At 33.5% G+C, this 15435-nt stretch overlaps 1 protein-coding gene across 1 annotated transcript; it reads left to right on the top strand.

The window, feature by feature from the left end:
* The first annotated feature begins 3955 nt into the window (after positions 1 to 3955).
* Positions 3956 to 13107, top strand: LOC126979802 (uncharacterized). The gene is made up of 2 exons (XM_050829346.1): positions 3956 to 4519; positions 12722 to 13107. Exons 1-2 carry the CDS (start codon positions 3991 to 3993, stop codon positions 13030 to 13032), a joined length of 840 nt encoding a protein of 279 aa, XP_050685303.1. The 5' UTR covers positions 3956 to 3990; the 3' UTR covers positions 13033 to 13107.
* The last annotated feature ends 2328 nt before the right edge of the window (positions 13108 to 15435 follow it).

Raw genomic sequence — 15435 nt, 5'->3', positions numbered from 1 at the left:
AATTTGGTTACTAAAATTTTCGGTAGTTTGCATCATTCGTTATATTTTTTGGTTTCTTCGTCATTATTAGGACAGGCAAAGGGATCAAGCCCATACAGCCGTATTCATTATTTAATAATTATTTTCAAAGCTATGTTTGCAAGATGTTAAGTCTCATTTGCCCAGCAATTTCACTATTTTATGATTTAATAACTAATGTATACCTAGTTTTCTGACTGTTCCATATACTTGTAGTATAAGGTATATATGGTAAAACTTGTCAAAGGAGAATGGCGAGAATGGACCCACATAATTTAAAAATTAAGGAAGTATCGTACAAACACAAGTTTATATCAATTTTTAACTGAAGTTTATACGATGTTTATACAAAAATTATTGAGACGCTAAGATATGGGAGTGAAAATAAGTCATCTTGCACTAACGGAACGTTTTGCGTAATTGGTTATTGATATCTATATTTTTTTGACATGACACTCATTTTTTATATAGATATTCCGACACCATCAACCTATCTATACCTAATCAAATCAGTAATTCTGTAGTAATTCACAATAAAATTCAATGAGATTATTATCGTTTTTTGATACTTAAATCAATAGGTAAGTAAGTATCTTTGAAAGATTCGATACCACAGAACACTTTTACTCTAACGATTCGATACCTGCATGAATAAAGAATGAATTGTGAATCCTCAATTTTTAGCTGCTGGCCAACCTTCCACACATATATTAAATTGTCATTTAGCAGACAGTATCTTACAAATTATTGATTAAACAATAGATATATTTTAATAATTTAAGGTATATTTAAGTTTTAGGTCACGGACTGGTAAAAAAAGAAGGACTCCGCGCCGTGACATTAGCTAGTGAAGCACCTTTATGCTAGTGTGTGTGCGGTTACTGGGTATACCAGTTACACAATTTTTTCTCCCTTAAATAATCATATATCCACAAATACTTTTATATTATTGTTTTTACACTTTTTTACAACGCACGACGGCATTTTTAAAATATTTTATTGCGACGCAAACTGATCTGTCACAGACGTTGGCAAATCTCATAATGGCGGCCGATCGGCATGTATTAGTGTAAGTGTATGTGTGGGGCTATGTATTTACACGTTTACCGGCTTGTTTTGGTGCCTCACTGTTATGTAAGGTGACACGGAGTCCTTATTTTTTTCTTGTCCGTGTTATATCTTTTGTCTCCCACTTTATTAGACTTACTTACGATTTGCTTTTTTCTTAGTTTTCTTATGTTGGTGTTCTACTCTTGGCGTACTCTGATGTACGCCACTTCTTTCAGTGGTTCCCAAAATACATGCATTCTCGCCATCCTCCTTTTATAGTTATAAGTCAACGGAAAATACTCTATTATCATTTCCTTGAGAGTGTCGAAATATGTTTATTTATTTATGAACTACCATCAGAATTACATGTGATACATTAAACATTAAGCAAGTCTTAGGTGGTAGGGATACATATAATTACATTTATAGACAGTTACAGCATGTACATAAATACATGTCGTACAAAAAGTTAAAATTTATATAGATAATAAGTAAAGGCTAAATAAAGTAAAAAATGAAAGGTATATATATAAAAAATAAAAATACAAGAATAAATAAAAATATTCACAATCTATGACTTCTGCTTCAGATTCGACTGTTTTAATCTTTAAATTTTGTTATATTATCGCTGAACAGATCAATGGACTTATCTCTACTAATAAATTCATTGTATAATCTTGTTGCGGCATAAACAGCCGTATCTTTTTTTAACGTTAACTTTGGAAATAGATTTTCTGAGCTTCAAGAAACTGTAGATGTGAAAGAAAGAAAGAAACATTTATTTCACTAAACACTCTCAGGATGTATCCTGTATTAAATGTATTTAATAGAATAAGATAAAAGTACAAAACAAACCGAAAAAGAACGTATTTAAATCATTGAAGTCATTGATTTAATATTGGAGAGTTCCTGTGAAGTACAGGAAATTGGTCACCAATTCAGGATTATCTTTAACACGGTCGTAGATATAAAACAGCACTTATTTTGGCGGTTTTTATATTATTTTTATATCTGAGTATATCGTTATTAATTTCAAGTCGATATCTCCACGCGTTCCCGTGATAAAAGGTCTTGACAGACAGACGGAACGAAGGACGGTTAAACAAAGTGCTCCTAAGGGGTTTCTGTTTTTTCCTTTTGAGATAGGGAACCATAAAAATAAATGAATTTTTGCTTGTAACAGAATTTGAAATGTGCCTCATGCTTGTCATTGACATAATAATAAAAAATAGTTTAAAAAAACTAACAAACATGCTTTCGTTGAAATGATAATGGTTGAAATTTAAAATAAACATCAATTCCTGCCTAATCGACGATAAATGAAAAATTTTTATATAGATTAACAAAAATCTTATTTGGCAAATTGAAAAATGGAATAATTTTATCAAATTAATGTATTGTCATCAGTCCTCGATAAATCTACGAAGTTTGAACGAAATGTGGCCGTTTAAAGTGAGTCAAAATCGTGCCCAAATGAGTCGGCACAAACAAGCATACATACAGGTGAAGCATATAAAAAGCGCGTTTAAATATACTACTTCTATATTTTAAAGTAAATAAAACAAAACCAAGCCTAAGCAGCGATTTGATTAACATAATTGTTTATTGTCGATTTTAAAGTTGCATTTAAATAAGTAAAGGCATAAAAGGCATTTATTTTCTCAAAATTTATTCCTTTAGATTTTTTTTTGATGTCATTTCTAATATACTAGATACTACTACCGCTTCGGAAAAAAATGGCGCTCTGACAGAGAAGAAGCGGCGCAAGAAACTCTTACTGCATTTTTTTGCGCTCTTTTTAATAAAATGTACAATATTGTACTTGTCATTTTTATTGCTATAAATAATCATAATCTAGTCCCAGCCTGTCCGATCACTTAGATATTGATCTGTGGACTAGTAGGATTAACGACAGAGCCAGTTTTTAATGTTCTTGTGTGCTAAACAAATAAAAAAGTACTAAATGGTGGTCTCATGCCGTATAATTGCCATATGGCAACGGCAGCAAACTAAACACAGCAAACTAAAAACATTTAAATTTATTTATAGATAATCCTGCTACTTTATTAATACATTTACCCTTAAAGCTAGGTCGCTCGCCAGGAGTGTTCTGAACTTCTGGAAGGAGCTGGGCTGGTTGGAATGACTGGCCAACACTGCACGCAAAATGGACCCAATTAAGCGGTCTAATTGCGGAAATAGGAGCCCTTTACCAATACCAATACCAAATACCCTTAAAGCTATTATGTATCTTATGAAGCCTACTAGAACTAGTTACAACCAATCCCTTATTTCTAGTGTTATAATAATGAATTAAGACCAAAGGGGTGACGATTTTTTGAACGTATATTAAATTAAATTTTCATTTAAATTCCCGAGTGTAAATGGCAAATGGCAAAATTATCAAATTAAGTACATCATTTTATAGCTATTGTTATATAATAAACAAGTTTATGGAGATCCATATTAAAGAGAAAAACAATTATACCAACTTATTTGTCAACGAGACATCCGTTTCTTTCACTCTGACAAGCAAATTACCAGCTACAACAGTTAGATTTTGATAAAAACAGAAAATTGAATTACGGGACACATGTAGAAGAAAATTGCCTTTAGATGCTGCATCCATTAACGGGACAACCGATGCGTGAGGCTAATGATATGAGGAGTATCACTTTTTATTTTGGTGGATATTCGCCCACATCGGAATCGCAACTAGTTGAATAAGGTTCCTCAACGCAAGCCAACCGTGAATTCTCTGGAAAAACGCAACTAAATTTACACATGTATAAATATAACGACGGTCTGTAACTATGATTCAGTTTACGCGATCGCTTGAAACAAAATGGTGGAGCGGGGTGTAAGGGAATTGTGAAGTGATTCGAAAACAATCGTTCATTATTTGCTGATTGGGAAAGCACAATGTTCAAGATGAGGTTCAGGTGTCAAATTGTTATTATAACTTGTGCTGTACTGATGACAGCTGATGCTCGGGCGAATATAGATAATGTATATATGGCACGTGCTTTGAATAGTGATGATACAGCGATTAATGTTACAAGTGATACGATTGTTGTAAGCCCGAATTATGGCAGTGATCAATATGCAAGGACAATGAAATCACCTCAGTTTCAAAAGTATGTATTCAGACCGCGGGCGATTGTGAAAAATGAACCGACAGAAAAAAGCGTTTTCTACGCTCGAGATAACGTGAACAAATATAAAACTGAAATTCTTTTCCCTGGTAATTATTTTGCAATTGCCAAAGAGAAGAGCGATGAGAATCCTAAGGAATCTGCGTATAATCCATTGAATGGCGGTGCTTTTATACCACAAGCTATACCTTTGTTAAGGGCGCAGAGCTTCGAAGGCAGGTCATTGGATGGTGAGGACGAAATCGAAAAACCCGAAGGATTCACGGAACAGTCTGCATCCAGGAGATCATTATCGTGTAAGTATATCAAGTCTTATTTAAAATCTGCTTAGATCCAGAATGGCGTAGCAGAAATTATAATAACAAATTTTATTTTGTAAGTACAAGCAAATATAATCTCTCTTATTATACGTGTTAAAAACCTTTTTGAAGAAGCAACGAATTAATAGCCGAATTGCTAGTTAAGGTAAATAATTATACATAACACTTTTTATAATAAAATAACCACTTGACAATAGTGTTGCGATTAATTCGATAAATTCAAAATATGAATGTTAAATCCGCATTCTGCACCAAATATTAAAAAGTGTAGGTTATTGATTTTATTTTTCTTATAATACTATAATCATCTAATGACCTATTGATTTGTAACTTAAACCAAAGTTAAAAGCAAATCCTAAAATTAATATAATATCATAATTTTTCTGCAAAATAACAGCTTTCTCAGTGCCAATGGAGAAAACGCTCTCAATTTTGAAATCCTACCTATTTCTCTGATTAGTACTTATTACCTTCACCGTCCAGCGAACGTCTTTGAACCGCAGAAGCCTTAAATTCCATCAATACTGGCCTGCAATCATTTCCGCCAGGGGACAAAATTATAACGATTGTAAAGCCGTTATTGAAATTAGCTTTTGTAAGTATTAGCTTCAAAGTCAAATAACCGTGACAAAATGATTCAGCGAGTCAAAAATGATTTTGTAGTTCAATAAATCAAAATTAACATGACTGTAACTTCCAATTAGTAAGTAAAAATGAAAGTGGATCTAATTGGTATCATAAGTGACAAAGACGATTCAGTCAAGTGTGAGCCGGAAAGAAGACACGAAGGTTACGTGAGGGCGTAAATAGGATCATAATTTATATATCAAAATTTCACAAATTGTTTTTATTGTAGCGGTGATAGCAATACATTGACAATTATATAACAATTACAGACAAAGTCAGCTATATAACTATTACAGATAACACCCGCAGCAGAAACAGACAGCCCTCTGACATCCAGACTACTAAACAGACACTGGAGAATAGGGTTTTAATCGGTTACCGTTCTGTACCATTCATCTATAAAAATCACGTTTGTTGTATGGGAGCCCCCTTAAATATTTATTTTGTTCTATTTTTTAGTATTATTTATTATAGCAGCAACAGAAATACATTATCTGTGAAAATTTCAACTGTCCAAGTATCACGGTTCATGAGATACAGGCCGGTGACAGACGGGTAGACAGACAGAAAGATAGTGGAGTCTAAGTAATAGGCTTCCGTTTATACCCTTTGGATATGACACCGTAAAACCTAATTACTTATTTACGTATATATTATCTAATGTTACTTTTGTTTGTAAATCGTTTCAAAAAGCTCTAGCTTGCATACAAGATTGTCTTGATATTTATATATTTATGCTTTAACAAGCACATGATTATGTTAGGAGGGCGGGTGCAGAAAATAGTGATCAGGGTCGATTTTTGTCTCCTGCATTACGACTTTGGACTATCTATCTACTACTCTATGGAGACCTTCTCCACATAACATAGTAGATGGATTTTATAAATATCACTTCAAATTCGCTTTTTATGATTCTATTGTAATTTTTGAAAATATTTGTTAAGAAAAACCACCAAACACAGACTTTATTAGTCAAGATCTTAATAACAGAAGCACAGCATCATGTTCAATCAAATTACATATTAAGCTGAAATATGTCATTTTTGGTGGAAGTCAGCAACTTCCTAAAATATCAAATGATTACCGTTTACAAGATGAACAAAATTTAGACGAAGCGATAGACATTTTGAATCTTCATGAAGATTTGTAATCGCTTACATAATCAGTTTTTTTGCTTGCTCAATCCAAAAACGCTAAAGTACTCCAATTTGTAAATTTGGGAAATTCGTAACCCCAATCTTCCGATAAAAAGAAGATCAAAATAACAAGACCAACATGAAGGAGTCACAGGAATCAGAATTCTTTCCGTTAGATCAGCACATAGAAGCTGGAAAGAAGATCAGCTCTATATTGACATCTACGTCAGTGCAGCCCATGGTTTTTCTGCTAAAAACTTTAATATTATTGAAAGCGTTCGATAAGAAACGGATCCAGCAGGGTCAATCAAAGTGGTAGAAGTACTAAACTCTAATAGCGGTCAAGATGCACCGGTAAGTAGATTCTTAGCACAGTATAGAGTCAAATTATTAGGAAATTGAATCCATCTTATGTGCTAAAAGTGTAGAACACAATAATTGCGATACATCAAAGAAATTTCAAGAATTCCGAGCGGCACGGTATTGTAATTGGCAGGATTTTTCCATACTCGTACTGAACGTCTTCCGCATCCAATTGTTAATAAATTTGATTCTCTTGTTTATCATCTACACTCAACATCATGAAGTCGATAAAAAAAGAAGAATAATCTAGAGAAAAACAACAAAATTGGTACTTGTGGGTCTTCTATAGCATTTATCACGGGGAGTGTTCCAAAGAGCTGTTTCACCTGATTCCTGCTGCCGAATTCCACCTACTCACGACATGCTACAAGTTAGAATATCATGCCAACCATCTGGATGTGTGGCGTTCCTCCAGAATGCGGTTTTTCGAGGAACTTTCTTCCATGTACAACAAAGTTGTGGAATGAGCTTCCTTTTGCAGTGTTTCCGGGACGTTACGACATGGGTTATTATCTTTAAAAAAAGCGCGTACACCTTCCTTAAAGGCCGGCAACACTCGTGTGATTCATCTGTTTTGCAAGAATATTTCGGTGGCGGTGATCACCAGGTTATCCATACGCTCATTTTTCCTTCTTTCCATAAAAAAGTACTTAATCTCAAAGAATAAGAAATTTGTAATTGTAAATAATACCATTGCACAATAATCCATCTATATAAAGAAAACATAGAATTGGAACAGAGTTCCATCAACGCAATTGTTAACGAAAGTCAATAATTAAATAAAACAATAATTACTGTACTTTCTCGTTTTCCTGAAATTGTATTGGTTTCTTTCTTACGATTTGGTAGTAGCAAAATATCTTGTTCGAAACATGCAATCACGTAATTTATTTGCAATAATTAGTAATGAGGTGAATAAGTATGCAACAAAAACAGTAAATACAATTTGTTATCTTTTAACAGAAAAGGCATTTTTACTTTTAAAATATAGGATGTAATTCGAATATAATCGTTGTGATTTTTGATCGAAATATATGAAATACATATTGAATTTATTCGTCAAACATGTTTAATTGATTTAGTAAAAATCTTTTAGTTTGATGGAATACAACAGATTACACTTCCGTTAAATAATTATTAGTATCCTGACAGGATGTGTATAGTGACGCGAGAAAAGGAGATATTTTTTTACTTCAAGAAAGTTGAGGTTTTCTTCTTCTTTTAAGCCATTTTCTAACGTAATTGGAGGCTTCCTCTTACCGATGTAATCTTATCTTGGGTTGCATACATTCAGTTTGTCCTGTGATCCGTTGAATGTCATCTTTTGAACGCAATTAGGGATTCCTTGTTGGGCATCTCTCAGGGGCACATAGCGATATCTGCAACTTTGTCATTTACAGATGAGAAGAGAAATACTTGCCAGATATCTCTATCTTGGCTCCCTGTATTTTGTTGATGTATTTATTTGTGAGCACTCAAATCTACCGCCATAGCCCAAATGATTGCGAAACTTAAGTGGCAGCGGGTAGGGCACATAGTTCGACGGACAGATGGCCGATGGGGCAGAAAAGTCTTCGAATGGCGACCACGTACCGGAAGACGCAGTGTTGGTAGGCTCAAGGTGTACCTATGATCTGGTCAAGATCGCCCGAATACGTTGGATGAGGGCAGCGCAGTACCAATCGTCGCGGAGATCTTTAGGGGATGCCTTTGTCCAGCAGTGGATGTCTTCCGACTGATGATGATGATGATCTATAGTGGATGAAATCTGTTTGTGGAATATCTGATTCAGAAAAAAATTTCAAAACAATTCCGTATTAGTTATTTTAATGGGTGCAATTAGTGTATTTTCACCTATGGCCCTTATCTTCAATCCTGACCAAATAACTTGACATTCTACATTCTTATTCTACTACTATGCTAAGATAGAAAAACTCAAGTAGTGTTTATTTTCTTGTAACTTCTTCTCACGAGATTTACTTTTACCGAACATAATATGCAAAAAGCGCATAGTTGAAGTGTATTGGAATAAAGTTTCTTTGACTTTGTATTTATAAGATTTGAGCTTCATAGTGTTTGCAGGTACATACAAATACACAGTGTCAGTGACATCTAAAACCGTTGCTATAGTAGAATATAAAGCAATCAAATAAGGCCAATTCAATAGCTAAATAATCAAATTAAAAATAGCATCATAATTTCTTTATTTTTAATCTTCTAAGTAAGCAGGTCCTAATCGACTTTTGCCCAAAAACTTCCAACCGCACCCTTTTATTAATTTGTGCTGTGATTGCATCCATTCTTTCTACATGACCGAAACTTCCATTTCTCACTACTTTATGGTAAGAACATACGACGACAAACATTTGACGCTTAGATCACCGAAATCGAAAATAAGTATTAACTATTGGTAACACAAAAGTAATATCTGGTGCATTAGAAGTTGCTCTATTGTGTATTTTTATTTAAAAAGTTCAGGCAACCCATGACATTTTACCAGTGGGACGCTCCTTTGCACAGGATGCCGGCTAGATTATGGGTACCACAACGGCGCCTATTTCTACCGCGAAGCAGTAATGTGTAAGCATTATTGTGTTTCGGTCTGAAGGGCGCCGAAATTACTGGGCAAATGAGACTTAACATCTTATGTATCAATGAGCGCAGTTGAAGTGCTGCTCAAAATTTTTGGGTATTTTAAGAATCCTGAGCGGCACTGCATTGTAATGGGCAGGGCGCATCAATTACCATTAGCTGAACGTCCTGCTCGTCTCGTCACTTATTGAATGAATGACATAATAGCCTTATAATATAGATATGAATACTCTATCAATGTCGAATGCGTATTAAACAAATATATGCCTATAAATTATTAATTACGAGCTCTCTAAGGAAAGTGAAAATGAATGTACAATTATTCACCTTAATTGTTACAAATATTGCGTGTTCACTTGCACTTATTCAGTCACGCGTTACAACAAGTTCCTTAGAAATTAATGAATTAGGTTGTTGACTTTATGTCGTGTCAACATTGCATTGTCACTTACTACCGGCAGGTTTTTAAATCTGGTAAAACAACGTCGTCTTATCATGATATTTTTACGTCATTTTTAATATGACAATAAAGGACGAGACGAGCAGGACGTTGGATGATGGTAATTGATACGCCCTGCCCATTACAATGCAGTGTGGACCAGGATTCTTGACAAACCCAAAAAATTCTGAGCGGCACTTCAATTGCGCTCGTCACCTTGAGGCATAAGATGTTAAGTATCAAGAATTTGTTATTTTTTAAAGTGATAACGCTCACTTCTGGGATTAATTGCACAAATTAATAAAGTGAGGGTTTCAAAAAAATATTTTTTTAGATTTGAAAGAGCGACATCTCAAGTCAATTTCCTAATATGTAATTAATATTGAGGTTGAGCGGGCTATCAACTTTAAGGTAGATCCTGTATATAAAGCCACAACCTGAGAGTTGAACAAGACTCGAACGGTTGGCTCAGTGGAATAGCGCTCGCTTGAAACGGGAGAAAATGAAATAAAATGAAAATGAAAATGATAAAAATGTATTTTTATTATAAACATCAACTTCCTTCTCAAATCATCAGTGCCCCAGGGAATTAGATTTTTAGAAACACCAAAACCGAGGGCACCCTACTCCCTCATCAAGTTCTGACCCTTATTTTGTTTATAAGATGGTTTATTTTACATGGTCTTATAACTTGTTTCAATAGCTTTCTGATACATTCACTCAAATTATCCTAATTATAAGCAATCTATTGCTACACGAACGACAAAATCACGATGAACTACACCATACCACACGGATCAGAGAATGCCGATTCACTTAGGATATTAGTCTATTTATACAAAAAGCACCTTTTCATCGACCAAGATATCATTATTACCGAGACATATGGTAATTGGGAAACTCCTCAATGGTTAAAAGAACAATAAATTGCTTAATTAATCCAAAACATCAGTTTTAAAATAAGGGTTTGCTGGAAAACAGAGCTGAACTGAAAATGTTATAAGAAAAAGCTTATATTCAATACTTCAAATAAATTAGAAGCTTCTTTCACATACAAAAGAGAATAGGGAACTTGAAATAAAGAAATTCATTTCAACAAAACAAATCTTGTAACTATATTTACAATACTATGATTACATTAAATTAAAACTATCATTACGGGGAAGTGTACGAAAAATACTGGCAGCATTCCCACGCTATGCAACGTTGAAATGCTGCCAGCTATGCTGCTCCGTTGACTGAAAAAGCTGCCAGCACTTGGGTTGGCAGTAGACCTAAGATAGCGCCGCGCCTCTGGGCCCCGCTGGTCAAGTGTCTCGACACCAAACGGCAAAAAGATGTATGACTCACTGAGACCGTCATGTTTGCGACGTTTGCTGTCTTCGGCAGTCGAAGCAGCAGCCCGAGCACCAACTTGGACATGAATCCGTCTCGGCCAGAGTGTGCCCAAGCCACCAGGGCTTTTTGGCTCTAAAACAACAAATATATCTTAATATATCTCTGCTTAAGAGCAGCAAATGCCCTGCGGATGACTTCAATATTTATTCATTATAAATAATTGTTAATTCTTTTTAGTATTTTAAATAAACATATTTTTAATATTGACTTTCCTAAGTAACTTAATATGCTTAATTTCACGTATTGAAGATATATTTTTGTAGTTTTTACGATAGTAACCAAGTTTTAGGATAATGTTAACGAAAAAAATTATTTGTTTTTAATAACGTTGTAATTAGCTTGTATAACTGTTATTTGGTCTACATTATTTCTTATAGAAATCATCTTCAAGACACGAACTATACTTAATACCAACAACCTTTAATTATTAACAGCTTTGTGCTTATAGAGTGAAATTAATTTCCCGTAACACTGATAGGAAAACACCTGCTAATTTTCTGTAGCAGAAGGTACCGTTTTAATGGAAATATAAAACTTTTTTTATAATTATTTACAACGTACTAAATTATCACATACACCTCAGCAATGAATAGAAGAGGGACAGGGATTTGAATATTTTTTCCTTAGAAGAGTAACATCTTTTATAAGTATCTTGTTAAATAGCTCATTTTTAGGAGTTCATTTTTATTTGTTTCAGCTTATAAGTATTCTGGTAACATATTATAGGATTACAAATATTTAATTTATAAAATTGATTTTGTTTGAAAAAGATTATTTTTATAGCGAGGTATATTACACTGGGAGAAGAATGTGATTTTTGTGCAAAAATCACGTTGCTTTCTTTCAAATTTCTAGTCTAAATAAGTACGGCTATTTAAGAAATTATAAAGTTTAAAAAAGGGATTTGTGTCTTCTTCGTTATTTTGACTGTTTTAAACCAAATGAACATAAAAGATGAAGATGAAGATTTTGTACTAGTTAAAACTTAGGGTCTTAAAGTTGATAATAAAACTGAAAACAAAATTTTATAAATGGCACTCGAACCCGCGACCTCTCGCTTTCCGTGCCAGCGCTCTTTCCTACTGAGCCAACCGATCGAGTGACATATCGTTGATAAAATCTGGTATGCTTTGCTCAACTCTCAGGTTTAGGCTTCAGGTCTGTCAGGTCAGTTTTATTTGTGTAATAAATCCCAGAAGTGAGGGTTATCACTTAAAAAAAAAAATAATCTATTCCCTATAAATATAATAAACAGAATCAACAAAAAAATTTCTTTTTTAACTGCCTCAAATTCTTCCTCGAAATTATACTAAGCTATCATCATCATCAGCCGGAAGAAGTACAGGTCCACTGCTGGACAAAGGTCTTCCCCAAAGATCTCCACGGTGATCGGTTAAAACGCGCTGCCCTCATCCAACGTATTCCGGCGATCTTGACCAGATCGTCGGTCTACGTTACACCAAATAAAATATATTTACATAATACACAACTTCATATTTTAGCTGTGTGGGTTTCTTTTTCCGTTTTCTAATACATCTTAGATTTATTTTTACTGAAAATAAAAAAAAGCAGTAAAAGATATATTATACATACAATCTTAACGTTAAATTTTGATTTTTTCAGACATCTTTGGAAATGGCGCAGAAGAAGAGGAAGTTGAAGAAGAAGACGAAGAAAATGATATAGATGAAGAAGGAGACTCAGAAAAGTCAAAACTCAAGCGCAAAAGGAAGAGGAAAGGAAATCAAAATAAAGGAATTAGGCCCTACTCGAAATACATGATGCCTCTATTGCTGGCGTACAAAATGAAATATTTTGCATTGGTTCCCGTTTTACTTGGAGGTCTTTTACTATTAGTAGGATCGACAGGAATTGCTGGATTCTTTTTTGCATTATTTGCAGCAAGTATGGCCTTACAGAAAGGAGCGTTTTAAATGTAAAAGTCGACGATATCAAAGATGCCATCAGTTAAAATTAATTTTCCTGTCAACGTAGCACTGTTTCTGTGATGTTTTTGCTCGTCTTTTGTATAATTTTTATTTCTTTTGTTGTGTATATTTCCAAAACTGTTCTTTTTTAATTTTTATGAATAGTTGTTAATTTTTGTATTTTTTTATCATCTATGGCAGCAGGCGCTACGTTGTTAAGTTTAAATCTATGTACATTGTTATTGTAAGTTATTTTACTGATATCAGTGATTTTAATGATTCCACTATTGTAAATATTTTGAGTCTGCTCAAGCGTTTAATAGATTATAAGTAATTTATATAATTTATTATTGTTTAGTATTCCATTAGTTTATTTATATAGTTACCATTAAATATTTTTTATGGTTTTCAATTTATTAATTCTTGAGTTAATAAGAAATTTAAAATGCTAGATCTAATCTTATATCTTTAAACGAGCAATTCTTTTAATATCTGAATCTCGGAAACGTCTCCAACGATTTTAATGAAATTTAGTGTACATGTAGTTTTGGGGGCGAGAAATCGATCGAGGTTTCAATTTTAATAAATGTAGTTTTAACAGTGTTTTAATGACAAACTGCTACAATAACATTACAATACAAAGGTAAATTTCGCCACTATATACAAGACTCTAATAACTCAGATGGGACATTAGGTGATCTGGAGTGTAGCAGACCCCGGTTCGAATTCAGATGTCCTATTAGTTTTTTTTCTACAAGTTTTATACCTTCTTAAAAATGTGAGCAAGGCTCGATCGTCCAGGTACTTAAGTACGTTAAAACTGGGCAAAAGTATTTTATAACGCTTTCCGTTACACATGACATTACGTCAAATATACAAATATCACTTTATATAAAACTAGCTAATATACACTGTTCTGTCAATAGAAGTTAAATAAGATGTAGTAAGTATTCGAGACTAATGTACTCTACAGCCATCGTAGTACCAACCATCTGGTAAACTAATTAATCTTATTTAATTAGTTTACCTGTGGGAGGCTCATTTGCACCGGATGCCGTCTAGATTATAGGTACCACAACGGCGCCTACTTCCGCCGTGAAACAGTAATGTGTAAGCATTACTGTGTTTCGGTTTGAAGGGTGCCGTAGCTAGTGAAATTATTGGGCAAATGAGAGTTGACATCGTATGTCTCAAGGTGACGAGCGCAGTTGTAGTGCCGCTCAGAATTTTTGGGATTTTCAATAATTTTGAGCGGCACTGCACTGTAATGGGCAGGGCGTATCAATTACCATCAGCTGAACGTCCTGCTCGTCTCGTCCCTTATTTTCATAAAGAAAAGTTAAAAATGTAACAAAACCGTAATTTATTTGAAATAGTTATTGACAAATTCATAGGATTATCATGATTTCTATTCACTTCGACATATTCAGTCGAGTTAGCTAGCTTACTATGACCTTTTCTGCTATAATATATTATATAATTAGAATGTAGAGTTATATATACAAAATCAAATAAGAAATATTTTATTTCGTAGGTAAATTGCATTACACTTTATATGTCATATAATTCTGATACAGTTCATTCGGAAGACAGATTTCCTCAGAGAAGAACGAGCAAGAAACTCTAAGGTTGCTCTTTTCCAAACAGTGTGATATTACAAGTTCTTATTTTCAAGCATAATTCAAATCATTTCAATTACAATATATGCAAAGTGATGCAACAAAAATACTCAAACGTCAATTACTAAATGCCTTATAAGAGAAAGTAAAAAAAATGTAAATTTATAAGTAAAAACATAGTTATAGTTATTGAGTACATACTTAAAGTAAAATACAGTAGATGTATGAATCCACACATACCGTCAATAAAATAAAGGCATTATGCAATATTTTTATTAGCTATTATAAAAAAATATATAATAACTTTAATCATGATCATCCACGAACCGTTTGGCAGGATAACTTAAGAAACTTTAACAAACGAACTGCGACTTCCGGTTCTATTTGATTTAAATATTATTTCGACTTAGAAATACGTGAACACCGTAAATACTAATACATATGGTATACCAAAGTTTTAAGGTCTATGTTGCTGTGTGATTTGTAGCATATTTTAGGCTAGAGGACATGGATAAATCGTTTCAAGAGTAATTTTGTTTGTCTCATCTTAATAAAATTCAAATAGATTCAATCAAACAAAGAAACAGACTCTTCAAATTCAAATTCAAATCTGTTTATTGCAATTTGATTTCAAGGAAATGCTTTTGCACGTCATACTCCTTTTTTAAAGAAAACTACCTAAATCAAGCATTACAAATATAAAATGTAGGTTATCGTTAGCCTGTTCAAATATTTTTATCATTAAAACAATAACTCTAACGAAAACTCTGCTTTTTGAGCGTGATTACCA

This window comes from Leptidea sinapis, chromosome 4 (genome assembly GCF_905404315.1).
Source record: "Leptidea sinapis chromosome 4, ilLepSina1.1, whole genome shotgun sequence".
In the NCBI taxonomy this organism is placed as follows: domain Eukaryota; kingdom Metazoa; phylum Arthropoda; class Insecta; order Lepidoptera; family Pieridae; genus Leptidea; species Leptidea sinapis.
This window is presented reverse-complemented; position numbering and strand designations above follow the sequence as displayed.

Coding starts and splice junctions, on each gene's coding strand:
- LOC126979802 (XM_050829346.1), top strand. CDS start 3,991: ATGTTCAAGATGAGGTTCAGGTGTCAAATTGTTATTATAACTTGTGCT. Junction 4,520..12,721: donor ATCCAGGAGATCATTATCGT/GTAAGTATATCA, acceptor TGATTTTTTCAG/ACATCTTTGGAAATGGCGCA.